Below are 27,334 nucleotides of genomic sequence, written 5' to 3'. Positions count from 1 at the left end.
ATGTTTATCCAAGTCTACCTTTAAACATAAGCATAAATTTGAGAGACCTTGGTGAAACTATAAATAAGTTTATAATTTCGCTCATGGAAAAACAGCTTCCCAAATAAGGTATACAATGTTTTTCTTAAAAGATACAAATCTTTTTGCAGAAGGAGTCCAAGGCCTAACCCAGCTGACTCCCACTGACTAACATAAATTCAATTAAAATGGAAATACTCCTTCTGCATGAGATTTGTTTGCATATGGCTCATTAGCAATGCTATAATTCTCTGTACTTCACCCTCCAGAGATATTACTGGTGAACAGATACATAATGTCCCTAGGCTGTGACACTGCCAGGGAAAAGCCACATCCAGAGTCTTTGGTTTAAGTGCATGCTGACTGAGCACAACTCATTATCCAACATTAGCAACTTACATTATTTTCTTCCCAAAAAACCATGACAACTTTAGGCCACTTTTAAATGTAAATCCTAAAGGATTATTGTAGTTACTTAGCATAACTCTGTTAATGAACATCATCAGGTCTCATTGCCAGAGCAGGTTCAATGTTTCTCAGGCTTGCAGAAAACATTCCCTTCCTCTCCTTGAGAAGAGGTCAAGCAGGAACCTGCAATCATGTAGGTATCACAGTATACAGCAGGAACCTGCAATCATGTGGGTATCACAGTATATAGGTGGCAATTAAATACTGTTCCCCTCTACTTGGTACTGGTGAGGAATTCTGTGTCTAGTTTTGGTTCATGAGCATGGAGAAAATGGAGAGTAGAGAGCAGAGGGCAACAAAGGTGATTAGGATGGATGAAATGTGACATATGAGAAGAAGCTAAAGGAGCTGCCCTGTTTAGTCTGGTGAAGAGGAGTTAAAGGCAAGACAAATGTTACTATCTCTAATCTTTCCAGTTCTATTAGAGATTTTAAAAGGGGCAATGGCCCCAAATGTAAGCTATAGCCATTCTTATTGGGTATCACAGAAATCTTTTTAGCTGGAACAATACTGCAGCACTAGAACAAGTTACCTACAGCATCCACAACATCTTTGTCCTTGAAACCTTCCAATAAAATTCACTTGAGTAGGACAAATACTGGTCCCAGCTGAGAGTAGACTGGATGCAACAAGTACTCCTATGCTGTAGCTGGTCTCCAATTGAGTTTAGATTGATCCATTTACACATTTGGTTCATGCTGGTCCTTCAGATGTTGCCCCCTTTATGGATCTGCTGCTTCAAACATTCAGGGATACTGCTAACAGTCTGCTGAATGTCATTAAGGTGAGGAGTAAATATGATAAACCCCATGGACCATGACTTATAGCTCATATATTCTACCTCTCAGCAAATATATTTCTAAAGATAAGAAATATACAACTGGACAGCTCTTTCCCAAATTTGGAAAACAATGGTGGATTAAAGCATCAGAAATACCTTAAATTTAATAATCTGGCACAGGTTTACTGAAAATGTTAGACTGCTCATTTGTCTCTCCCTCTAGCTATGACAGTGGCATCATGTGCAGTGCTAGACGGAGAGACAAATCATATCTGCACCACAACAGAAGAAGGAGGTTAACAGGGGAGCTAAGTTTGGCACAGCTGACAGTGCCAGGTCTGCAGGGCGTGGTAAGAACCCCACAGCACAGCCCTTCCCACACCCAGCCTGGCGCTGCAGCACAGGGACAGCGCGGTGGCACCTGGAGGGCGCAGCCACCTGCTGCACTGGCCCCTGCTGTGACTTTACTGAGCAGAGGAACAGAAAAGAAATGGCAAAGAGCAGCTGCCTGTAGTTGATGCATCAGTGTTGCTTCACCACCTATAAATTACAAGGAAAAGCCTCGCTGTGCAAACATGGTCACAGATGTGTGGAGACCTCTCATTTAAAAAGGGGAATCAGAAATTGGGTGAAGTGTTTCAGTGCAGTTTTGACCTCTCACTAGGAACACCAGTGTCACTGGTGACATATTCATCTACCATACCATGTGCCATAGCAACATATGCTCATAAACACTCCCTTTTACAGTTCTCAGCTGCTGCAGGATTGCTTGTCTCATGTTCATTGTATGGCAGCAGAGCTGTTTGTTAGTGAAGCTCACCATGACTGAAGGACACACATCCTGCACTTCCTTTCAGCTGACTGGGATGGGCAGTTAGTTGCAAAGTGCAAAGTCAGCTGCAGCTGATTAAACTAGTAGTACTTGAAGCATTAGTCTGGGTTACTGTAGAGGGTGATCTTGTCCCCCAATAAGTTGCAGCTGTTTCAGTTGCTGAAGATTGGAGGTGAGCCTGATCTTAACAGGCCACACCTGCAATCAATAAGAACTAGTGCTATATAAGAGTAAGGAAAGAGGAGTGAGGAGAGTCAGATTGCTGTGAGGACCTGGAGAAGTCAGTGTGCAGAGGAGCTGCCTGTATCAAGAAGGTATGAAGCTCTGATAATATGAGATCCTCGTACTATGATGATGATAGAACCTTTGCTATCTAAGACAACAGGTTACTACATGAACTGGAAATATTATTCAAGAACTTCACCTCAATACACTATGGAGCAACACATAACAGCTAAAAGACACAAACATCCCTGAAGTCAAACTACCCATATTGGCACCCATACTGACAGAGTTCATGTACAAGAAAGATGAGGCAATGAACTCTACCAACAGAGATTTTAATCTGCTTTAATATACCAGTGTCTTTGGCACCAGGGAAGTTAATTATCTTTATTATTTTCTTGTGCATTGTCTTCAGTTCAATCATTGTAATGTAATGAACTCCTAAAATGGAATTTAATTTTATCCTATTCAGGCCCTTTTTCCTTTTTTTTTTTTTTTTTTTTGAGAAGTACGCTGTGTAACACATAGGGCAACTTGGCAAGATTCAATGATGAGTTCTGGAAATAGGAAGCTTTAATATTTATTTTTAGTAGAGGGTATACAACACCTCTTAAAATACATGTATTACTGTTCTATCAGTTAATTAGAATAAAAATGTCTGCCAAGATCTACAGTAAGCAGCACTGCAGTGCTTTACTTCACTGCAGTGAAGTAAGGAGTGGGAGTATTTTTATTTTTTTTTTAACTTATGAAAGAGGATTCATTACTGTGAGGCTAAACAGGTGGCAGAGCAACTCAGAGCTCTTCTGGGACTGATTGCCACTTTGATGCTTGGCAGATTAGAGTTTCCAGCAAGCTCTGATACAACATCCTATGATTAGAACCTCAGTTTCTTTAGGATCATATGCTTCATATGGTAGGATAGCATAGCTTCACCAAAAGGAAAAAAAAAACACCAACAAATTAAAAACCCCAGCCCACAGCAGAGTAGCTCAGCTTCCTATAAATCCTGCTTATCTGAGGGAGTGGTGTAGCTCTTCAATTTGAAGCTTGAGTACCAACACAGTTCAATTGAAGGCTTTTTATTTCAGTCACATAAAGACTCTCAGCTTTTCCAAACTGCCCAGCGGCTTTTCCAGCTCAACAAATCCTCAGCTGAGAAATTCTGATGCAACTGAACAGGACATTGGCACTTCCTAGAGTCAAATCCAACCTTCCCAGTAACAAACATCAGCAAGCACTATTAGCTTACTAGCTTTTCCTTAACACACACTTGCCATTAATATTTGGCCAGCTGAAATTTGTGGGAAGGGACTTCATCTTTCAATGTGTATATACTTCCTCACACCACACAAGGCAACTCTTTCCTCCCTTGAAGTGAAATGTGCTGTCTAAGAACATCACTAGAATACAAATGTACATCTAAGCTCAACTCTGTTTTTATCACATCCAGCAAACGCACTGGAAAATGCTCCCTGCTAAGAGCAATACAATCAATTCCCCTGATACATCAGACAGAAGGATGGAATGGGAATCAAATGCCACCCTGCTGACCTGCCTTGGAATATGCACTGCATAAATAGGTACTCACATTCCATAAAGTAGGGGCCAGGCTCAATTCGCCACACAATTTGTCCTTTTTGCGTGCCAGTCACTCCCCGATTCTTGGAATCCCAGAAATTGGCTGGAGAGTTCTCATCTGAAGGAGGGAAGATAAAAAATCATTTCAGCAAGCAGTATTTAAAATAGAAGTTTTCTTGGCTTTCTGTTTCAAGAGGCCCAGATACAAAAGATTACTTGTATTAAATTAAAAAAATAAATCAAATTAACTGGCAAAAGATAAATAACTTCTCTTGTACACTTGATAGATCAATTTATGCAGAGTGAGCAGACAGACGCACAGCCAAGTTAAATATATGGCTTCCTGTAAAAGGTGACCTGCCAAGGTACAGTATTAAATTCCAAAACTTCCCTAATCCAACAGAGAGGCTATTGGACGTGTATACCTGATTGAAACTGCATCCCAGAGTTACCACACCATGTTATACACTAGTCCTGCTCTGTGGTGTGAAAATCTAGCATTCATTCCCTAGCTGGGAAATGCAGAATTATAACTAGGGGTGTCCAGTCAGAGGCCCAAAGTGCAGAACTGTCAGTAAGCCAGAGCTAGAAAGGAGAGATTCAGCAAAATACATTCAGAGAAAACATTCAAAGCAAACAGTATTTGCAGAGCAGCTCAGCAATATCAGTTTTACCCCATCTCAAATTAAGATTTTTGTCCTAACAAACACAAGTCTTAGGGCCATTTTATTTTCCAGCCTGTACTCAGACACCCAGAACACCAAATGAATGAAAGAAAACCAAGGGAAGAAGCTGTCTGAAAGGGCAGAAAGGTTAGTTCTAATGACATGGACAGCACTGATATAAATCCAACTTAACTCTTTTGTTGTTTTTTTTTCTACCAGTGCATTTCAGCAGCTGTTAACTAGACTAGACAAGAACTACACCTATGATGGTAAATACAACATCCTAATTCTTTCTAGCGGTACTGCATATTCTATAATCTTACTTTTTGAAAAAAATTCTTTTATTTTATACATTTGAGTGCATTCTGCAAATTTAAAAAGACTTCACTAAGAACGTAGTCTACTGTGGCTTTGTTCATGAAGCTCATGTCCATTCAATCACATTCCTTTGTATTTTGGTATGAACTCTCACATAAGATTACAGAATTGTCACCTACATTTTAAATCTCCATACACAATTTATGAAAGAATAAGAAACAATGCAACTTTCTTGCATTTACCTTAAAAATATGAACTCACACTAAAGCTTCTCTTCCTCCCTTTCATTCTGATGGCTCATCTCAGTGTACATGAATTATGATGAGTGCAGTCTGTACATCTCATCCCACCAAACCAACATGCTGGACTTCTGTGGATGCTCAAGAGGACTCATACACTGCCCAAATCCTAGAAGAACTCTGGGAACCAAGAAGGGGTCATGGCAAGCTACTGACATTTTTATGCCTCCAGCCACGGATAACTTTGAGAATTTTTAGAAAGCTGATGTCTCAAACTCATAACGAGTCCAGGAGAATTTCACAATTATCTCAATGACAAGGAGAAGGGACAGGAGAGTTCTCCCAACACTTGTGATCCTCAAGCTCATAATGCCCTCAGGCTTAACTTCTCATGCAGAATCAACATGATAGGACACAAACTGAATGAATGAGAAAGTCAGGCACACAGGCAGTAAAATCTTAAACTGCACATATTTGTTCTTCATTACTGTAAAAAACTTTCAGAGTAAACAAAGCTGCATCTCACTCATGTTTTGTTGGGTTTTTTTCCCAAAGCCATATCAAGCAGAGCACTGAATGTACAGCCTGTAAATCACCCCACAGGCCTTATGAAAAATCGCTATGTGATCTGCAATGACACACTAACCAAAAGAATAAACTGTTGATAAATTTATTTACTTTTTGTTTTGTGCCTTCCGATCCTCAGGCCCCCTATCTTCTCCCACACAGAACACTGGGAAGCCATGAGCTTAACTTCCAGCACCACTACATTAGTGACTGTTCTGCTCCACCATATAAACTTGGTTATCTGAAACTACCAAATGTGAGCAGATTCCTTAAAAATTCCAGTTATCTGAAACACAGAGTTGTAAGCTATTCAGCATTCTCATTTCATCTAGGTAAATGAAGACACATTCCTGACAGTAAACATCTCATCTAACATGCTCTAGTTCAGAATGTCTGTATTTATTCAACTGGAGAAGAGTCTGTTCATGTGTTCATGATTCTAAGAAGGAGGGATATTTGGTATATTATAACCATAATTTTTTTTATTCTTATCTTGTTCAACAAAGCCTGAAGCAATGAAATACACCTTTACTGGTGAGATTTCCAACAATAAGGCACAAGCAACTGTTCTTGGGTTTTTTTTAAACCAGTCAGACAGCAAAGTCAATAGCTATTTTTACAGGGATATTATATTAGTAAGCTTCAGAAAAGGTCCTCCATGAACTGAGTCTCAGATTCCCAGCCTGTAGTGACAAGAATGCAGAACGCTTTCTTTCACTTTATTTATTAAAATCCCACATTTACAGAAGTGCCTGGATATTCAGCCCCTTCATGAAGGAACGGACTCCTTTGCAGCAATGAAGACTAAATCATTGATACTCTGCCCACAGGCATGCTGCCACTGCAACAGAAGGTGGTGGAGACAGAGGGATGGAAAATGCTAACAGACCATTGCCTGTCAGCAATCGGCTCAAATTACAGAATTTATTTTGGTCAGCTTTGATTTTCTTCTGAAACAGATGGGTTTTTTTTTTTTACTTTTATGATGCTATTCACATAGGGGAAAAATAACATTACTAATGCATGTGGAAAAATAACTTCAAACATCAGTTCATGGATTTTAAAAAGAAAAACTGAAGGAAAAAAATGCGTGGCATGAAAACACTGAAGTACACAATAATCATTAAAATATTGACCAAAAAAAAAGGGAGTATTTAAGAGCACAAAGAGTAACATCAGAATTATCACTCCCTTATTTTTTCTCTTCTCCCAAACATACACACACACAGTCTCTCTCTCTCTCTGCCCATATACATACATATATATATATATATATATATATATATATATATAAATATGTATATATATATATTCCATAGGGAGCTTCAATTCTAAGCAGTTCTATTCTCCTTTTAGCACATAATTGTGGCTGTTTGTGAAACTGGCGGCTGTTCCAGAATCTGGGCCAAAGAGTAGATATAAATATCCCTTCCCAGAACATAAAATATGCAACAAAATACTGTCTTACTGCATCAGTATCTTGTCCAGTGAGGTTACACATCTGAAAGAAATAAAACAGTGCAAGATGCACACTTCCTCTCTATCTTCAGTAATTCTTAGACAAAAAATACTACAGAACAGAACTTCTCAGAGCTGCAACCCCTGTATAAATCAGAGTATATGAGATAATGTTTTACAACAAAAAGTGGGTAATAATACATGTATCACTGTGTGGAATTTCACTGAGTAATGCTCCTGGAAATCACTGTAAAGCAAAAACATTCTGAGTAACACTGTTTTCTTTATTTAACTACTAAACAATCAGCCAAACCTGGCATTAAGAAAGCTGCACTGGCACACTGTTGGCTCTCCCTCAACTTGTCCTCCAGGATCTCCAGGTCTTCTTCTGCAAAACTGATTTGCAGAGAGTTGATCCCCAGCCCATCCCAATGTCAGGGGTGACGCCTGTTTGCCCATTTCTCCTGCAGCCTGTCTGACTGCACAATCATGTTTTATCATCTGCTACTCCCAGTTTTGCACAAGGATGTTACAGAGTGTTGGAAGTCGTGCTAAGCCAGTGGCTGACATCAGGGGTCAGGAGGCTTCTGAGGAGTTCACATTTTGTTCTTTCTGTCTTACATCTTTCATGATTTCTGTCTTAGGAAAAAAGGATAAACTACCTGGAACCCATCACCTCACAGAGTCATCTTGCACAGATTAAAGCAACAAACAGATAAATAATCTGTCTTTCATAAGACAGATGAAGAGGAACTGCTAGTGATGAATTATCTGAAAGAAGCCTTGCAGTCCCAGTGCACAGAGCAGGCAAACCAGCACTCATCATCTGGTCCCAGTTTCTGTTGACAGCAGTGTTAGGTTTTGTGACTGAAGGGTTGCTTCCATTAACATAAATGATTTTGATTCTTCAATATACCAAAACATTACAGAAGTCACAAATTCCTGGTGTGGAAACATCACTGATTTTAATTTTTTCCTGTGCAATAAGCAAAGGTCACTATAGCAATCTAAGAGGTTCAAACTTCTGCGTTCTGATCTCTTTAACACATTTATAAAGATGTTCATACCAGAGCAAAGGTGATGTTAATAGATTCTGGTTGTCAACTTTAATTATATACAACTTAACAATTTTCATCTTTCACTACCATATATGGCTAACTCACAGCTCTTGAAAAATCCATGCAGCTTAGCTCAGAAAAGATCAATCACGTTGGTAACACCATTGTATCCCTGTAAAATTCTCTTATGCTCCTTTAGGATTTACATCCCAGCCTCTGATATTTCACCCCTTTCTGGAAGATGCTTTACACAAAATCTTTTGAAGTGTTTGTATTGTTCAGTTTCATTTTAAAATTTTAAATTAAGTTCACATTGTCAGAATGCTGACTTCTTTCACATTTTAGGCTGATGTCAATACATTTTTGGCACTGAAGATGGCGTGTGCAATGCATTCAGTTATTAAGAGGAGTATTGGTACCAAGCTCTTAAAGCATCACTCTCATTTATTTCTCTAGGCAGGTCTTCTCTTACAGTGAGGATCAGCAGTGCTGGAAGGCTGGAGAATAGCAAGGCTACATCTAGTTGTGTCCAAGGCTGAGATCTGTGGATCTGCCATCAGTTTCTCTCATAAACATCCTACCAACAAGGGTCCCTCCCCTACCTATTGTACTCCATCATTTCACTTAGTCTTTAAAAGTAACAGGTTTGTGGTTAATCTGCATTGGAGAATATTTCTGAACTTGATTTTGAGCCAACCTCAGGAGATCTCTAGGATGGCATTTCCAATGTACAACAAAAAACTAATTGGCATGCATTTTACTGCATTACTTCCAAATACCTCAGTCTCAATACCAGCAATTGCACTCTGCTTTTCAGTGTGAGCACAGACTTCCAAGCAGTAAAACAGACTGTCACCAAAATATAAGACTAACAAGAACATTCCAAAGAATACGTACAGTGGATTTTGGGCAAATGACTGGGAAAGTCTGCAATGCTAACTTTGGTGCAATATTTTCACTTTGGTAACCTCTAATCATTTTAATTCTAGAAATACTAGAAATAAAAATCCATGGGTGAACAATAAAAAAGTAGCACTGTGTTTACTGATATAATGAACTAAGTATATTTCTCCCTTATACCCAAAATATGCTTAAAAGCACTTGGAAACTAGGACACACCCAAAGGAGAAGATAAATTTTATCACCTGAGGCCTCACTCCTTTTCTAGAAAGTCAGTAAGTAAATTAAAAGGTTCAAGGGTTTCCACTGCAAGCAATCACTATAATAAACCACATTATGTCAATCAATTTAAAATACACTAGGTATCAGTTAGTACCATATAAACAAATATTAACCCACTAAGCCAGAGCTTGTTCCTCTGATTTTCAGAATTTGCCATCTCAGCCTATGAACACAGGTTACCTGGTAGAACCAAATATTTCTCATCAAAGACAGCACCATTGCTGAAACTAAAGATGAACACTTAGTTGTACCTTCTAGCCTTACCTGGCCATTCCAAAGGATGCCTGTGGATCCTAAACTGCATTCCTCCATCAGAGCCCAATTAACAAACTGAAGAATAAAAACCAGTAACGTTTTAGAGGACGGATATTGAAAACAGCATCCTTGTTCTCAATCACAACCAGTGCTTCCAACAGAAGTTGCCTTCTGGACCCAGCCCATGCAGCTCCAGTTTGCAGGCTTTAGCTGTGTGTTAGCCCTGCAGCATAACCTCAGCTCCACGAGGCACGTCTGTCCTCTCCCTTCCTCCTGTCACTTGAAGGAAAGGCTTTTAGAAGGATGTTCTCCAGCTCCGCAGCAGTTCCACGCTATCGTCTACCTTTTCTCCTTTATTCAAGGTTCTCCTGGGCTCAAGCAGCCCGTGCTAAAGCACAGAAGGTGTCACGTCCTTCAGGCTCCGCTATTTGCGGCCACTCCCCTCCGAAGGGTACAGGATGCCGAAGCCCCATCCTCCCTCCACTTCCTTCCTTGCCTTGTCCATGGGAGGATTCCTCAGCATGGCCACGGCCCCGCAGCACGGGCGGGCTGATGTAAACAGGAGGATCCTGAAATCCTAGAAATGACGGCAAGGCAGCCACAGCAACGAGCACAGCGGGAGCTCGCTGGGAGTGCTGGCTTTTGTTTACACAGTGTTTCACTCTCCCGCATGACTTCCCCACAAATCCAGTTATTTCAGGGAACAGGGGACTGCTCCATGATGTCTGGCTGGCATGGAGCTGCCTTAATCCCAGGATAACTCTGCACAGGGCACTCCTGGGCAGGAGGACAAGCAGGTGGCAGAGAGCTTCCATTACTACCTCTCCTCTTTCAGGGTGGTAAATGCCACCTCAGGGCAGGAGCTTGGACAAGCCTCTATTCCTCCAAATGCTCCAACTCCTCAGTGGTCTCCTGGTAGAACAACTGCAGCTGACCTAAAACTCACACAGCCAGTGGCAAGGACCCAAACCGAGCCAAAGCAGTCCCAGCACCTCAAGAACAAAAAGGGTTCCTACAGGAGTCTGCAATCTGGTCTGTAACCTGAGATCAAATTTTTCACAGCACACATTTCATGAATTGGCACACTTGTGGAGCTGTAGGTTCAGGCTCTCAAAGCAAATCTTGGTTTTCTAAGTAATACTCAGATTAAAGAAAAAACAAAAAGCCCAGTAAAAAAACCTCTTCCACCTCTTACAGGAGTATCTGTTCTTACTCAGCTTGAAGATTTTTCAAAAACACTTCCAGTCAAAGAAATTAAGATGGATTCTTTACTAACAAAGAGATGAAAGCTAATGTATTGCTTTGTGCTTGCACGAGCATCTCTAGGAATTGTATCTTCAAAGAACAGAAGGTGAAAGAACACCAGAACTGGAATACTGTAAGAGAAATCTTAACACACAGCTGTGTACTAAATGGCTGGAAACATTTCTCCCTCTCTCCCAACAGAGCAACCCCAAAAAAGCTGAAAACAAAATTCTTGGACAGTCTTTAAAGTTCCCTAAGCAGCTACAAGATCCTGCTATCACAGTTCTCTTTACTCATTGGGACACTTTGGAAAAAACTTGGAAAGTAACAGAAATACAAGACACAAGTGTTCAACTGAGAAAAGCAAGAGCAGAAAAGAGGCAGAAAAAGGTACAAGAGATGCTTTTACAACCTTGCACAGGAGAGAAGCTGCTGCTGCAGCTCTTCCTGAAGATAATCATGCAGTGCCAGAGGGTGCTGGGCAACACTGAATTCCAGCCTGGACACAGATTTTGGCCTTTTGGTGCCACAGTCCTGCTATATTCACAGTGAAGAAACATCATCATCTATAATCATGACCCATAGTCAGGAAACAAAGAGGTGCTTGCTCCTCACAGCACAGCAGCAGTTTTTCCTATTGCACAACCAAATTTAAGGTTGATGTACCTCCACTGATTGCCCCTGAGCTGTGGGCAAGAAGCAGAAAGACTCCACTTGCATTCCCTCGTATGCCCCTCATGACTCACTACGTACATTAATATGCTGCTGACTTTTATTGCACTCTATTGCTTTATGCAGCAAGAGCCATTAATTTTTCTAGCTGTGACTGACAGGATGGCCAGGAATAACATCAACTTCTCCAACACTTCACTCCTACTTCAGCTGCAGAAGCAGAGCACAGACACCATACCATACAACCCATCCAAACACTGAACTATGAAACCTTTTTGCTATTGAAACGTAACAGAGTGGGAAAATCCTTGCTTTCATTTTCATACACAGCCTACATTCTGACACTGGTCATTTCATTCTTTTCCAAGAATTATACCACTACATTTTGATTCCTTCTTTATGTACACTAACACTTCAGCATGGGGATCAGAGCATCTCCATGTGCCCTCACACAATGTGGTATTTCAGGGCACAGCAGCAGCTCAAAGGATTACTTAACTAGAATGCAAGACACAAAGATACTGAAAAAAAATACAAGTCATTTCTTCAGACATATGACAGTACAGTGGCAGGAATAAAGTGGAATTCCACTTCTCTGTATTCAAAGTAAAGGCATCATTGAAATTCAAAGCATTCAAAGATAAAAATAAGCCCTTTCACCCATCTTACTGGCAGAAATTCAAAAGCGTAACAAGAGGAAGGAAATGACCTCAAGCTTAACATCTTTCCTGAAAATCTTACTCATCCCCCCTCATAAACGATGTGCACTTCATTCCCACCTACAGTTCAGGTCTCAAACATGTGCCAGACCCACAGCACAAGTGCCCTGTGCATCACGAGCCACCTGCCAGCTGACCTGGCCCCCCTGGAAACCACATCCTGCACAGCACAGGGACACAATGCTTGGATGTTCCTGCACTGCACTGCTAAAGACTGGCTACAACAAGAAAGTCATAGATGTCATAGCAAAAATTAAGCTAGAGAATGACACTGAATAAACTCTGACAGATGGTACTGCACACCCTTAGACACAAAGACTATTAGAGGCTGAATGATATTGCATAAGACTCCCAATAATATCTTTGCAAAACGCTAATAAATCACCTCCCATCTAATTCTTGAGGTCCAGCTAGCTGTATGTGGGGGGAAATATGGCACAGGGGGTGTTTCAACCTCTTCCTGAAAGAAGCAGCACACAGCTGAGGAAAAAGCTGCACCACCCCTCCTGTCAACTCACAACCATCTCAGCTGCTGATGGTTCAAGGGAAGTGATGTCTACAGAAGATGAAGACTGCCAAAAACAGCGGCTACCAGACAGGGAACAGTTTGAAAATTCAGATTTAGGCCACCAATGGCTACCAAAGTGGGACTGTGCTGATACTCTAAGGTACTGCAATCACTTGGCAGGCTATTGCATTATAAAGATGAGAGGATACGAGGACAGCAAAGATGCAAGCAATATACTAAGGAAAAGAGAAGCCTGTCTCTCTCCAGTAGCATAATTTCCCTTTTTTTTTAGCACTTCATTGCATCTCACATCTTGTTAAAACTCAGATAAACTCATCTTCACAACCATAATTTCTACTCAGTATGCTCCTCACTGTTATATCCTGCCTCTAAACACATCCTGACACTCCCACAATCCTGTATCCTAAAGGTGTTTTTCTTGCTTTTAACAGTAGCGAGTCCAAGGGCAAAAAACCCAAACCCAAATTCCACAACAACAAACCCTGTGTGCATCAATATCCTAAAATCCTGTTATTCTGGGACAAGACTGTTTAGAATATCTAGAAACACAAGCCATTTTTTCCTAATTAACATTTAAAGGTTATTGTGGGGTTAAATGCTGTTAGAGCTAAACTAAAAAAGAAAAAAAAAAAAAGAAAGAAAAACAAAAACTGTATCTAACCTTTTCTGTGCCATATTAAATCTGCCAGTCTAAGTTTATTGTGGAATGTTTTTCATAATTTTCCTCCTCAGCCACAGCCTTATATGGTGTCAGATAAGCACTTGTTTGCTGGCAGCACACGAGCTGCTGAGCTAGCTTTAGCTGCACACAGAAGAGGATTGCATCTTCCAAGGTTAAAGGACATGCACTTTTATCTGTGACCACATTCCCATCACAAATCTTTGCCAGAAAAAACTCGAAAATATAACAAACTATTCCTGCTGTGGAAGATGTGATACCAGCAAAGCCATGCTCTTACCTACATAGCCTGTCCTGCCCCCAGGAAATTCTGTTGGTAAATAAACATTACCAACAAAAGCACAATTTTGCTACTAGCACAGCTGCACTTACAGCTTTGTCTTCAGACACAGCACATGTAATCCTACAGGCAGCAGAAAAGGTAAGGGGTCATTTATTCTGTGGCCTTCATGCTGGTTTATTTATTAACCAGCAAACATCTGGTCCTGCATGCAGACACCCAGTGCAGAAAGGTCCCAGAGAAACCAGCAGTTTTGCTTGGTGTTCATTTTTTTCTGGTCCAACATTTCTCAAGTGGAAACAGTGGAAACAACTCCAGGAAAGGCAACATGGTTATGGCCATCCCTCTTCCCTCATTCTCAGCCTCCAAACGGACTTGGAGCAATTCCTGCTCTGCAATCAGAACATTATTCCCATTCAGTCTGCTGCTGCTCTCTGGCAATAGTCACATTTTCATCTTCTGAGAGTGGGAATATTCAGGAGAGGAGAAATTTGGACAACACTGAATGGCCTTAATACACAGTAGATTGTACTGAATGATGTAATGGTCTCTTCTGGGTTTAATTTCAGTGAAATATGGGCTCATTTGACAGCCATTACTAGCTCATAAACTGACCTTAAGTGCACTTCATTCCACATGTAGATCTTCTGTAAATTACTTATACCTCAAAAAGAGGCTTTTCTTGTGCAACTGTCAGCAAACACAACTGCCATAACTGAGAGGACTTAAAATAGAGTTGATGACTGTGCTCTATTTTTACTTTTTTGTTGTTTGCAAATCTAAAAACTAAACACCATTTTGGATTGTTATGAAATGTACATCTGCCCTTTAAACACCATACATATCACTGCAATGCACGTGTAGGAAAAGCACAACAGGCTAGAAGAGATTTCAAAAACATATGCATGTTATTTTAAATCTGTATTTTGAAACCATTGCCAAGTGTCATTTGTTCTGTTTATATTAATGAAATTTTAAAATCAGATAGGAAACAAGTACTTGGCAACTGTCTATTACTGAAACATTCAGATTGAGTACTCACCTTTATTTCCAGGCAGCATTTTGCAATATGCCTCCTGTTGGCTACCCATGAAACAGAGTAAAATTTATTACAAGCATATTTGCTGTTATTGATCTGCAGGTTTGCACAGAACACTGTCTAGTTTCCTGCTTTCCTTTTTTGCTCATACTTCTGCTCCCTTTTCCTTTTTTTCCTCCAACTTTTCATACAGCAGAAGAAAGTACCCTGTTTTCTACAGACTTTACAGCAGCAATGGTAAATTATTATTTGAAACCCAGCCAGTGTTAAGATGGGTTCCCTAACAAGTAACTAAGGGAAGTATCAAGCCTGTTACTACTTATCTAATAACCTACAAAACTTCTTGTCCTAATTAACAGGAGCCATTCCATGTCTAATTATTAGCAGTCATCCTGTTTCCCCTGCCCTACAACTTAATAATGACCCGTGAATACTTTATAAATCCATATAAATTTTGCAACCACTTTTTGACAAGTATCATGCTTATTTGCCCTTTTCATCCTCTGGTCCTAAAAGTGAGGTGATGATAAATTGTAAGCATCTATAATTTAGATTACATGGCCTTTAGGTTAATAAATTCATCAATTCAAAAAACTCACCTGACGGATGATCCTCAAAAATGGTGAAAAGCCAGAGCTAGTTACTCATCACATCAATAATTTGAAAACCTCATTCTAGCTTACTCAAGTGACACAAATCCCTCAATTTCTGCAATTATCTTCTACAAAAACTGACCTGAATTCACTGGTGCATTATCCACCTGACATGCTCTTTTCCCATTCATATTCTAACATTCCTATTACTGGCAGGAATATTTACATTTTACAAATGCTAGAAAATACTGCTACAGCTCAAAGGATGAGCTCAGTCATGTCTCTACATCCAACATCTTGATCATCAAGACCTTCCAGGTGCTTCAGAGATACAGACAAACACCAACCAACCATAAGCAGCACCACCCAGAAAGTAACTTCATCATCTTTACCTACCAGAATAAAGGAAGCCATCAGCTCAAGAGCAGTGTCATTCAGCAAGGGCTCACACTTCTAACCCTCTAATCATATCACAACTTTCAATGAAAGAGCTGCAGGCCCAAATAATTCATTAGGTATTTATAATACTTCCGAACAAACTGCACAAAAAATCTTTAATGTATATATGCAATCCAAAGGCTAAGTTCAGTAAACACATTTCTTTTCTAGAACAGAACAAAAACATGCAACTCAGATGAAAGTACAAGAGATTAAAGGTATGTATTTCTTCTCAAATCCCCACAAGGCCATAAAGTATCCTAATGAGCTGAAATCTCATTTGTGGGAAGCCCTCAGATGTGTGATGAGAAGGAGGCACTCCCTTGCCAGATGGCTGGCTCTGCTCATGGCCATGAAGGAGAATGACTGTAACCACAAATCCGAATTAAGTGTTTTAACTGCCCACATATGTACACCCTCCAGCAGTTTTAACAAGAAGCTTTAGCCAGTGAAAGTTTCTACCAGAATTACTAAAAGCATTCTGTAAGACCTATTAAAAGAAAAAGATTAATTGATCATTAGCAAGGGTGGTAAACTCCCAGCACAAACCATTTTGAATTACAGAGCCAGCATCACCCAAAAAGCTGACCCAGCCTCTGCACACAGTGATCCACCAGCTGCTTTTATGGCCAGCTAGTTGGATATTCTCATTTTGATAATAAGTCCCGCCTTCAGCTTTCCCCACAGTTCTCTTTCCTTTCCTGGAATGAACCAGGAAAGAGCAAAGTGTGCCAAACACACTCCCCAAGAGTCCTGTGCAGTTCATTTAACCCTCAATCCCTTTTGCATTTTCAGCCCTTGTTTTACTTGGTGTTTACTTAGACTTCTTTCTTTTTTTGGTATGTGATTGTGTGAAAGTGCTATTTATTGCTAGGAACGAGGGCTAAAACAAGAAGCAGTACACCCACAGAACAGATTAGATACACAGAAAAAAGAGTTTTCCTACACACAACAGCTGACATCTCGGAACCCAGGAGGTTAGTTTCAGTTTTGCATTCTCAAGTGGTTGATGGTTTGAACCCTGAACCTATTATGATGGTACAGATATCTCTGAATTTTCAGCAATGTGGCATCCTTCAACTGGATGGAGAGAACTGACTCATCACTGAGAGGAGAGAAAGGACAGCCTTTTGATTCCTCAGCTTCACTTTCAATTGCACAGTTTCTGACATTGATCAAAATTCTTCTTAGCCTGTTCCAACCTTTTGACAGTAGCAATATCAGCCAGCATTTCACTTTCAGTGCTCAAGTCCATTCCCAAAATACTTTTTTTTTAAAGGGAAAAAAAATTTTCTTTGCCAGTTTCAAGCAATTACTCACTGCCTTTTAGAAACTCTTCTGGTTTCTGAAAGTTGTCAAGAAACATTCTATTCTGTGTCACTGCAGCACACATCACTTAAGGATCTTGTGGGATTTTATATTCCCTTAGCAGCTGTTGTTTTTAAGTTTATCCTCAATATTATGAGTTGTTTAAGTGGGAATGCAAACTAGTTTATTGTCATTTGGCAGTAATAGGTTTCATAGGGAATTTATTAGAAAGTCAGGGAGCTTCCTGGTTTGGAACACAGAAAAATGTTTATATTTTGACAATATCCTTTTGTCATGCTTCAATGTCTTGGTAATTTAACCCAAATGTAGAAGCGACCAACAAAAAGAATAAATGGTCCAAGAATCTGAATTCATTATGAAGCCCAACAAACCTATACAAAGCAAACATCTTTTCTAAGCATTTCCTGCTAATGCTGCACCTGAAATAAAATACTACAAGTGTTTCCAAACACATATTTTGTTCCAGTTAGCACAGCCAGAACTATTCAATGTGGTAGTGTAAATCCAAGAAATGGGCAAGCAATATACAAAAACAACAAAAAAGGTATCTATGGGTATAAAAGCATGTAAGAACTGCAAACAAAAAAATCCACTCAGATTGGTTACACAGGTTTGTACAGTGAGCTGCAAACCTTGCTAATATTTGTGAATCAAGTCCCCGGGGCACAATTTCTCATCCAAGCTGCAGCTTCTACAGCTTACAGTTTCTTACATTTTTGCTTAATTTTATATTGTGTGTCACTGATTGCTTGCAAACACAGACTGTCCCATTTGGGGATCTGGCACGGGCATGCTGACACTGCAGAATTTACCAGCATCATCAGGGAAACACTGTAGTCACCAGAACAGGTTCTTTGGATAAGCATATGACTGAAGTCTGACCCAGTTCACTTTACAGAAGCACATCGTGATTTTCTCAGTCCTGTCCACCTAACAGTATAGCGTGCTTATACACTGAATTAATCTTTAAGCAGACCCAGGATAATCCAGAAATAGATCAGGAGCATAGCACATTCCAAATTTGCACATACACTTTCAAAGATGCTATTTTTGCAAGGTATACAGATGGAGGAAATAGGATATGCTCACTGCTGTCTCAGTGCCTGCATTCTTGCACTGTCCCTGACCTGGTTCAGGTTCCCTTGGACTGCAGCCTGGGGTTCGTTTGACAGACATGCACAAATTTTTATTGGTTCTTTGCTGAAACCACCAAACCTATTTTGTCAGAATGAGCCTGGAGTTTGTTCTGATGGTTTTAGCCACCTATTTTTGCTGATTTTCTCTACCACACTTGGGATATACTATCTCCTCTGCTCAAGCTGGAGCTGCAAACAGGTAGGTACGCTGGACCTGCAAGACAATCTTGCATCAAGCATTGTTTTTCTTTCCTGCATTCCTGCCAAATCAATCAATAATTTCTTCAGATTCTTCAGCAGGGATGCTTCTATTGATGCAATGCTTTTGTTTACTTTTTAATAAGCCATGACTATACTGTCCTTTTGCCTGCACACACTGCTACTTCACTCCTAAAGGTTGTATCAAAAAGCTTACAGATCACAGTACCATACTACCATGACCAACACTTATGCTCCAACAAGAGAAATGTAGCAATTTAATTGTTCACAACCACAAATTACAGGCAACAATCACTGACAAAAACCACAAAACCAGAGTCAGAGCCTCACACCTTATTCTGTCTCCTTCCACAGCAGCTGGATTTGTATTTTGGACCTGCTTTTATGCAACTCACACTGTTTTGAGACACTACACACCAAGAGGGTCAACTCCTTTGCAGATGTTCCAGGCTTTCTTCTGTCTGTTGAGGTGGGCATGCACTCAGATTTCCCTCGAGTGCCTGACAGTGCACGTCACCTGTCTGGAGACACACATCACCTCTGTTTAGAGATGTGGTATTTACAGCCTGCACCAGGGACTTTCTGTGTAATGCACCAAAGCAGGGCAAGCTGGCTTATTACTTGCAGCCTCAGAGTTCAAAGTTCAGATCCAGATCCAGACATTGAACTTTTTAAATATTAAGGGCCATCTGGTTTTACTTTTAGTTAGGCTCATCAGACAGAAAATCCCAGATCATGGTGTTTGGTGCTGGCTTTCTCATTTCTGTCCCTGAGTCGCTGAGTAATCCTTGGGAAGAAAATCCTGAATCCTGTGCCTACCTACTGTATAAGATATGTTACTAAAATGGTGTCCTCTTACTTATTTTTAATCTAACTATATAAGACTGCAGTCAATTGCCTGCACAGTGACTCAGCAAAGCCCCAAGGAAGGAAACTCCCTGCAGGGACTCCTGCAACCCAAAGGGAATGTGGCCAGGCACTGGGCCTTTCCTCACAGAACAACCTCACCTGCTTTGGGCACCTGCAGGACACTCGGGACACTCGCAGCAAGGGCTCCTGGAACCAGAATGCAAACTGCTTGTGAGTAATAAAATACAGACCAAAGCACTTTGCCTATGCAAAACCCAACTCAGCACCTTTACACTACTCCTATTTATTTACACTTAAGTTCAACAACATCCTTCATTTTTCATTAAAGAGCCTGTCTGTCACCTCCCCATCTGCACCTCTCACACTAATACCTGTCAGTCCCCACATTCCTAACAGGAAAGCTCAGGTGCTCACTGTGGATATTTGTCTCCCAAATCCTTTTGGAATCTGGACATAACAGCTTTTCAGAGACTATCTGTTAATTAGTATCCACAGAACTATCAAGGGCGTCTGTGATGTTGAACACAGTATCCTCAATTCAGTAAGCAATTTATTTCAGGAGGTTGACTCATTTCCTTAAAGCTTTTTGAGCTATCTGTTGTGACTGAAAAAAATTCAGAAAATTTAGAAGTACTCAAGGAAATGAGCCAACACATCCTGGAAGAAATTCATCCAATATACACACACAATAAGATAAGCCAGTCTTAGATTTCTAAAGAAATGAGCAGGAAGGAGTTCTAAAAGAACCTGAAATATTTTCTGTGAAACGCAATGTTTGTTTCCCGTCCTCGTAACTCCCCTTACGCCCACTTTAAAAGCAACATACTATGTCTAATCAGGAAGTGGTTCTCCTAAGTTTGTTTTCTCCCTGCAAAGACAAAAAAAACCTCCCCTGAAACAGTTTAGTGGATCTCCCCTTTACTTAAATTAAAAACACTGCTGCCTGTGTGCCTCGTGAGAGCTTTCAGACCCTGGTGCTTACCCCTAGAGGCACAGAGTCCGCGGTCAAACCATAAATCCAAGAGAGCCTTTTCAGTGAGATGAGTAACACAACACTGAATCACCTCGTCACAGACCCATTACCTTCAGGGGTTTCCAGCAATGTATCCATGTCTCAAGGCACTAGTAAATATTCTTCAGTATCAAGTAAGCCACCTCAAAGTAACTGGTAGAGTTCATGCTCTAGCTAAACAGAATACAGTTTTCCTTTGGAAATTTAAATGGAGTTTTATGACAAAGTCTTGATTTACCACATTTAACTGCAGAGCAGTCCTAAGCAAAAGGACATTATCTAAAAAACAACATCTTACAATCTATTCTTCATCACATGACATGTAGTATTATAGATGGAGAAGAAGGGGGAAAAGGAGGTTGGAAGATCGCTCATGGTTTTTGCAATCTACTTTAGTTGAAGACAACCTAGAATTTCCAGGATAAATTAACTTCTGAGTAATGCACTGATGGCATAAACAGAGTTTTCAAATAATAACCAGAAAAACTGCTAACTAGTCTTAAGCACCATCCCGTCATATTCAGAGTAATAGGAATGATTTTTTTTCCCCCTTATACATTGCCAGATCATATTTCTCATATTTAGGCTTTAGTAGTTTTGTAGTGAGATGGATAACTACTTCAACAGTTAAGATTTACCTCTTCAACAAAAAGGATGCCAATACAGTTATTTCTCATCTCAAATACTTAAGCTGATGTCATGAAGAAGAGAGAAATTAAGCCAAACACTGCTTATGATAAGTACTAAATAGCTCTGCAGATTAAACTGGATGAGACCCAAGCCAGAAAAAACACAAAGGTCATTTTGCAATTCTTCAGAAGCAGTATCATTTTAACCAGTGCCAAAAGCATCATCAGAAGTCAAGAAAGGAGATAACAATTTTGCTTATTTAACTTTTTAGTATAAAATCTCTGAAATAAAAAGTGCTTTCTCACATGGTGTTAACATGCAACATCAAAAAAGAACACATCACTGTAGACTAATGAAGGCAAGGAATTTTATTAAGCTGTGTAATTATGTTGAAAGCACCTACATATAATATTTCCATTATTCCTTCTCCACTTCCAAGAGAGTATTTTTAAAAGCATTAACTCCCTGTGACTCATCAGGCAACAAACAGAACCTAGAATTGAATGCAACTAGAAACAATGGCTCACCAACTCAGCTACTCCCAGCAATACAAGTAAACCCAGACATAAGTATGGAATTGCAAACAGGGCAATTAGATTTGCACTCCTTTTACAGCAGCCTACAAATGACATCCCATCACAGCCTCTCTGCTGGGGTCACTGCTGCACACTGCAGCTGAGCAGGTCCAGTGGCAAATTCCTGCCTAGAGTGTCCCTCCCACTCCTGGTCCCATGTTCCTGCAGTAACCCCTGCTGCTGTCCCCCAGCCCCTCTGAGATGCCAACCTGGCCCAGAGCTGTTTGTATTCCTGGAAGAGTAAATGCTCTTCCAGCTTGGTGCTGCTGAGCCAGCAACCAGCAGCACCAAGCACAGTCCCAACCTGGATCTCAAACACAGGGATTTGTATTTAACTGCTGGAGCAGGAGAGAAGGAGCACACTCATTCAACATGCTGTAATTAGGACTGCTTTCCAAACCCCACACCTTTCCTGATCTGATTGACTCAGAGCTCTTCACATCCCTTGGGACAGTGTCACTGATGTCAGCTGGGATGGCTGGGATTTCACTTCCAAACACACAGCAGGGGGATGTTTGGTTTGGGGTTTTCAAAGGAACTGGACAATGCCCTTTTCACCCTACTGCTCAAATGTACAAGTTTAAGAATACATCAGAAGAAGTGTTGTTACCTGCACATTAAGTACCACCTCATTGATAACTCCTAAAAATCTTACTCGTTGACTTTAGTAGACTGTTGCATCCTAATTCAGTATCCAGGAAGAAAGTGCCTTTCTGGAAAAAATTTTCTACTGAAATTAAGAGATGCATCTATGTTGAAAAATTTGTCAAACTGAATTTTCTCCCACCCTGCAGGCTTCCATCTGCTGAACTATTTCATGCATGAAACTCTAGATACAAATTAAACTACAGTGAACATAGATTTTTTTTTTTAATGAGGTCATTACTGGATATTTATCTCAGTGACAACAAAATGTGCCTACTACTGCACTATAATGTTTTTCTACACACATTTAATTTTATAAAGTCAAACCCATTTAGGCTTAACTAGCATCATGTACAAGAAAGTGCCTCCACATTTTATGGCAAAGATAAAACATTGATTAAGGTCCTGATTTTGCAAGGCATGGAATGCATTCAGTTCTTAGTCCTCTTCACAAATGACACTTATTAGATCCAAGCTTTCAGTTTTCCCCTCTTGAAAATTATCCTCAAGTGTGACTTAAGTCACATGAACTACATTTTTTACCATCATATGAAGTTTAAATTCTCAAGGAAGTATGCATTTAATGGAGCTCCTCCATATCTGAATAGATGTCTTTTTCCTCTTTGCCTTACTACAGTATATACAGAATGACTATCTTATTTATATGGAAATTGCAGGTTGATTTCTTGCATTACCACACACTGGAATATAAAGGATTCATTTCTTCCCAAGGTTAGGGTAGGAATGACAAGGGCAATGAACCTACTGATTTTTATGAACTTTCTAGGACTACTGACACATTAGTGATCACTGTCTTGAAACACTGGACAGTTTGACATAGCTAACTCTGAATGACTGCCACACAAAGGAGGCAGATCTCTTGAAACAAAGCTCAGAAGCACAGGGTTTGCTTGCCTGGAAATCAGCTGCCCATTCCAGTGAGGGTGATGGAGTCCTGGCTGCTCCTGGGCACGGAGACAGGAAACACTGCCAGTGCAGCCGTGCCCAGGTCCTGCTGTGCCCACAGGGTGAGCGTCAGTGAAGCACAGCCAGTGGAACTGCACAGCTCCAGCATCTTCACCCCAAACCAGAACCTCCCTCATGCCAAATGGAAAATCCTACAAGGGCTGGGTACCACTCTGGCCCACCTGAAAATTTTTTCATACCGGGGAAGTTTCAGATCTGGCCATTCTCTGTGTCTTTTCTGTCCTTCAAACAGCATAAATTGATGAGCTTTGCTAGGAAAGGAGGCCTATCAAAATCAGTATTGGCACCTTGGTTAACCTCCTCCAGTTACAATTTAAGAACATGTGTGTCCAATATCAGACTATATTAAAAATTGTATGAAATGTATCTGTGTTAGTTTCACAGTCCTAGTATGTTTGTGTCTCATCTTTTCATGTCCCACTGGCTTTACCTACACCAGTCACATCCTTAACATATCCCATTTAACACTCAGCTTGTAACACATCTCAATTCAGATCCTTACAGTCATTGATAAATCTGTGCAGACACAGGAGCCAAGAACTTCATAAAAAATGCAGGAGGAATACAGGAGGAATTCTAACACTATGCATAATGCAAAACTAATCCATAATCTATTTCTAACATGAAAAAAAATCAATAGATGAATTTATGCAATTCCTTTTTCAATCCAGTTATCACTGACTTGGAATAACTGTTTTGCCAAATTATTTTGGAAATACTGTACAGCACGTTGATTTAATGATACAAAACAGTACTGGAAATGTCTTTTTAAAAAATTAAATCCAACCTCCCTCAAACAAATTAAAATACAAGTTGACACAAGGCAGTTTTATGGTAAAAGGGAATATTACAAATCCAGAGGTCTACATTGTTTTTCATTATCCAGTGTTTGTATTTGCCATCTTCCCATCTGCTAGAACAGTCACTTCAAAAAGGCAGGGTTGTGAGAACACCACTTTCTATCCAAAGGATTATAAATGTTGTCATGCCAAAACCTCTTGCAGTGGAAAGATACTGACAACACAGCTGAAAATGTCCTCCCTGCAGCTAAGTTTGTCTAGTTTTCAGGTCAGGGCTATCTGAAAAACTGGAAAAAAACCCAATTAACTGAAAATTTTGGATGTTCTGGTAAGGCTTTTTCTGTCACAGCTTGAATTTGTATTATCATTCTACAAAACCCTATATTTTGAGGGTTTTGGCAGGGAATTAATTATTTTCTTCTTCTTACAACAACAAAAAGGTATATATTTTAATGTTACTAGTATCTTTTCAGGTATCTGCTGCATGCAGTGAAAAATACATAGAGAAAGCACTTTCTAGCCACATCTTCTAATTTTCTGCAGGAAAGAAATGGCATTATGCTGCCCATACACTGATATTTGAACAAAGTTCAACAGCTCACAACCGAAGAAGAGAAATTCCATGTTGCTGAAGAAAGAGCTTTGCATGTGGGTCAGGACCTAGGAAGAACTGAAAGAATAAAATTGGAATGCAGTACCTGGAGGGAAATCTTCTGAAGACCCTTGGTTTATTATATGGGGTTTTTTTAGACCACTGAAGCCTCACCCCACTTTAGGATACAGTTGTTATATTAGACTGCCTCCACTTTTCATTATTCCACTCAAGAGGTGGCCTTTCCCTAAATATCACTAAGTCACCAGCAAATGAAATTATTACAGCAGCTTTTTCTGGCATTATGGCTGATGACAAAGAGCACAGTGCCAGTGCCCTGGAAGTCAAAGCCAGAGACTCTCACGGAGCCAGCTAGGGAAAGACTCTTCCACACAGAAACTGAAGCCAGTGGTTTACAGACCTTAGCAGCAGCCAGAATGAGGAGTAACCACAAATTAATAGTTTTATGCCTAGCAACTAGTCAACAGACATGAACAGTACTGCTCATGTTTTGAACTACAGAAAAGGAAAGAACAGAAGAGGAAGGGAAAAAAAAATCAAGTGAATAATCAGAATTTTCTGGAAGATAATGAAGATATTACTTTGTATGTTTTCTATAATGCAAACCAAATAAATCTTCTAGGAATAAAGTATTTTAACATTTTATAATCTCTCTGTCTAATGTGAGCCTCTATTTTAAGCATACTAAAGGCAGTTTATGCAAAAGCTATTTCTTTTTAATCCTGTCTGACCTGAAAAGGAGAGACTCCAAACTCCATTACCCTAGGAAGCTTAGTATAAACCCTGAGCCTATCTAAATTGCCCTATATAACTTCACATCAGGGGCAGGTTTGTTTCTTTTCATTTTTGTTTGGTTTTATAATTCTGTTTTGGATCCATGACGTAGGTACAAGAAAAGTCAAGCAGCTTCTGTAAAGCAGCTAATGGAAACAAATACAATGACCTTTGACAGACAGAATTTTGAATGTGTTAAGGATCTCTAGAATGAGGGCATGCAGCACATAAATAGGGCTCTGTAAATTAGGACAAAAATAGGCCAACCTTGTGCAATTTGTCCATGGGAGATAATCTATTTTAACCAGAAATAGGGTTTGCTTCTCTCTGCTGACTTTTTTTTCTTTATTTTGTACTTCCTGTTTTTTTTTAAATATGAGACTTCATGACAACCTGTAACACTTATCAAGATGCAACTTCCCCCAGCATTCCATGAGCAGTGGAGAGTCCACCTGCTCATCTTTTTGGGCAGCCCTCACTTACTTTCCAAGGAAGTCCTGGAAACTTGTTGCTGTAATAACACAATAGCGAGAAAACTGGGATCTCATAGTTCCTTCAAACTGAATATCCATTTACCTTCTTTGATTCCAACTGGGGCCAATATTTGGCACAGCTTGACTCACCACAGGATTACAGAGCTTGACCACGCTTGTCATAGCAAGATGCAGATTCCTCATAAATAGAGGAAATAAAAAAACACCTCCAACATATTAAATATTGCTTGTTACAACAGTATTTTTTTAAAAAATAAAATAAAAGCTGGGTTGCTATTGAAGAAAACCTTATGGGTCTAAGAGGATGTGTGTTAAATTCTGTAGTTGTCTACAACTTCAAATGATGGTGGTTTTCAGTCTAAACCCTAATTAAAAATTGAGAATTTCTGAGACGAGGATTTCTTCCTTCCTTATTAGCACAGAAAGACTGAAAATTTACTTCCCAAAGCAAGCACAGGCCCAGTATCTGTACTAAAAAGCCCCCTCTTCAAATTTCATCATGCTCGTCACTCTCAAGTGACAATCCTCACTACCAGTCCTGAAGAAAAAACGACAAGCCCACCCTAGGCAGAGCTGAAAGCTGAATCCAAAAGGCTAAAGCTGCATTTCAGAGGTGACAATTTCCCCTTTCACACAGCACTGCCCGATTTACCCAGAGAGAGCAAACAGCATTCCTGCCTTGCAGGCAGCCTCGCTGGGACCCTCTGTGCTTTCACAGCTGGGCTAGCTGCACTCCCACACGTCTCCTCTGCAGACAGAAAGCTGCTTCAACAAAACTTGATGGACAAGACTGTTCCAGAAGTGCTACTGACACTTTTAAAAGTTCAGCCAGTACAAATCCAGAAATAGCCAGGAAAAAGGATGTTTGCCTTCACAGAATACACCATGTCCCTCACATACACTTTTCTTCTGGTAATCCTTAGGAATACACGGGGAAAGAAAAAGAACATGCATACAAAGCTGTTCCTCAGCAAGAAAACTGGCCATGTTTTCACATGCACATTGATGAAACTGAGGAAGATAAAAGTATCTTTTGCAAGTGAACAAACTCACATATATATTTAACAACATTCTTTAAAACGTGAAACTCTATAAAAATTGAGCATGAATTTAGCTATGTAGAATATTTAAGTTAGGTTCAGTTCCTTGCATTTAAACATGAAAGAATGAAAGTTTCTGTACAGGAGTATCCCGTGAATTGATGTCTCATAAAACACAGTCTTTTCTACAAAGTATTTTTTCATTTATGACTTCCTTCCTTTTTTAAAAATAAAATAACCAGAAGTCCCCCAAAAATATTCACATGCACTTAAAAAAAAAAAAAATCAAAAATCAGTCCTTCAGAATAAGATGATTCTGTGTTCTTCCCCTTGGACTTTTCTCATTTTAAAAAGGTAACATATATTGTC

General features: G+C 39.9%; 2 protein-coding genes across 3 annotated transcripts in view; one reads left to right on the top strand and one right to left on the bottom strand.

The window, feature by feature from the left end:
- SLC39A10 (solute carrier family 39 member 10) overlaps positions 1–27,334 on the top strand; it is a 336,276-nt gene that overhangs the window by 230,162 nt on the left and 78,780 nt on the right. The window lies entirely within an intron of this gene.
- HECW2 (HECT, C2 and WW domain containing E3 ubiquitin protein ligase 2) overlaps positions 1–27,334 on the bottom strand; it is a 102,692-nt gene that overhangs the window by 72,169 nt on the left and 3,189 nt on the right. Inside the window, exons 1-2 of one of the 2 annotated variants that reach the window (XM_018911682.3) lie at positions 9,657–10,213; positions 3,916–4,023 (exon numbers count right to left, since the gene is read on the bottom strand). In XM_018911682.3, coding sequence (XP_018767227.2) covers positions 3,916–4,023; positions 9,657–9,696 — 148 coding nt within the window. In that variant the 5' untranslated portion in view covers positions 9,697–10,213. Of the gene's footprint in view, positions 1–3,915; positions 4,024–9,656; positions 10,214–27,334 lie in introns of those variants that run through there. The other variant, XM_030241912.2, reaches the window with a different exon arrangement.

Source organism: Serinus canaria, chromosome 7 (genome assembly GCF_022539315.1).
Source record: "Serinus canaria isolate serCan28SL12 chromosome 7, serCan2020, whole genome shotgun sequence".
In the NCBI taxonomy this organism is placed as follows: Eukaryota; Metazoa; Chordata; class Aves; order Passeriformes; family Fringillidae; genus Serinus; species Serinus canaria.
The sequence above is the reverse complement of the archived record's forward strand: the minus strand, read 5'-3'. Positions and strand labels throughout refer to the sequence as shown.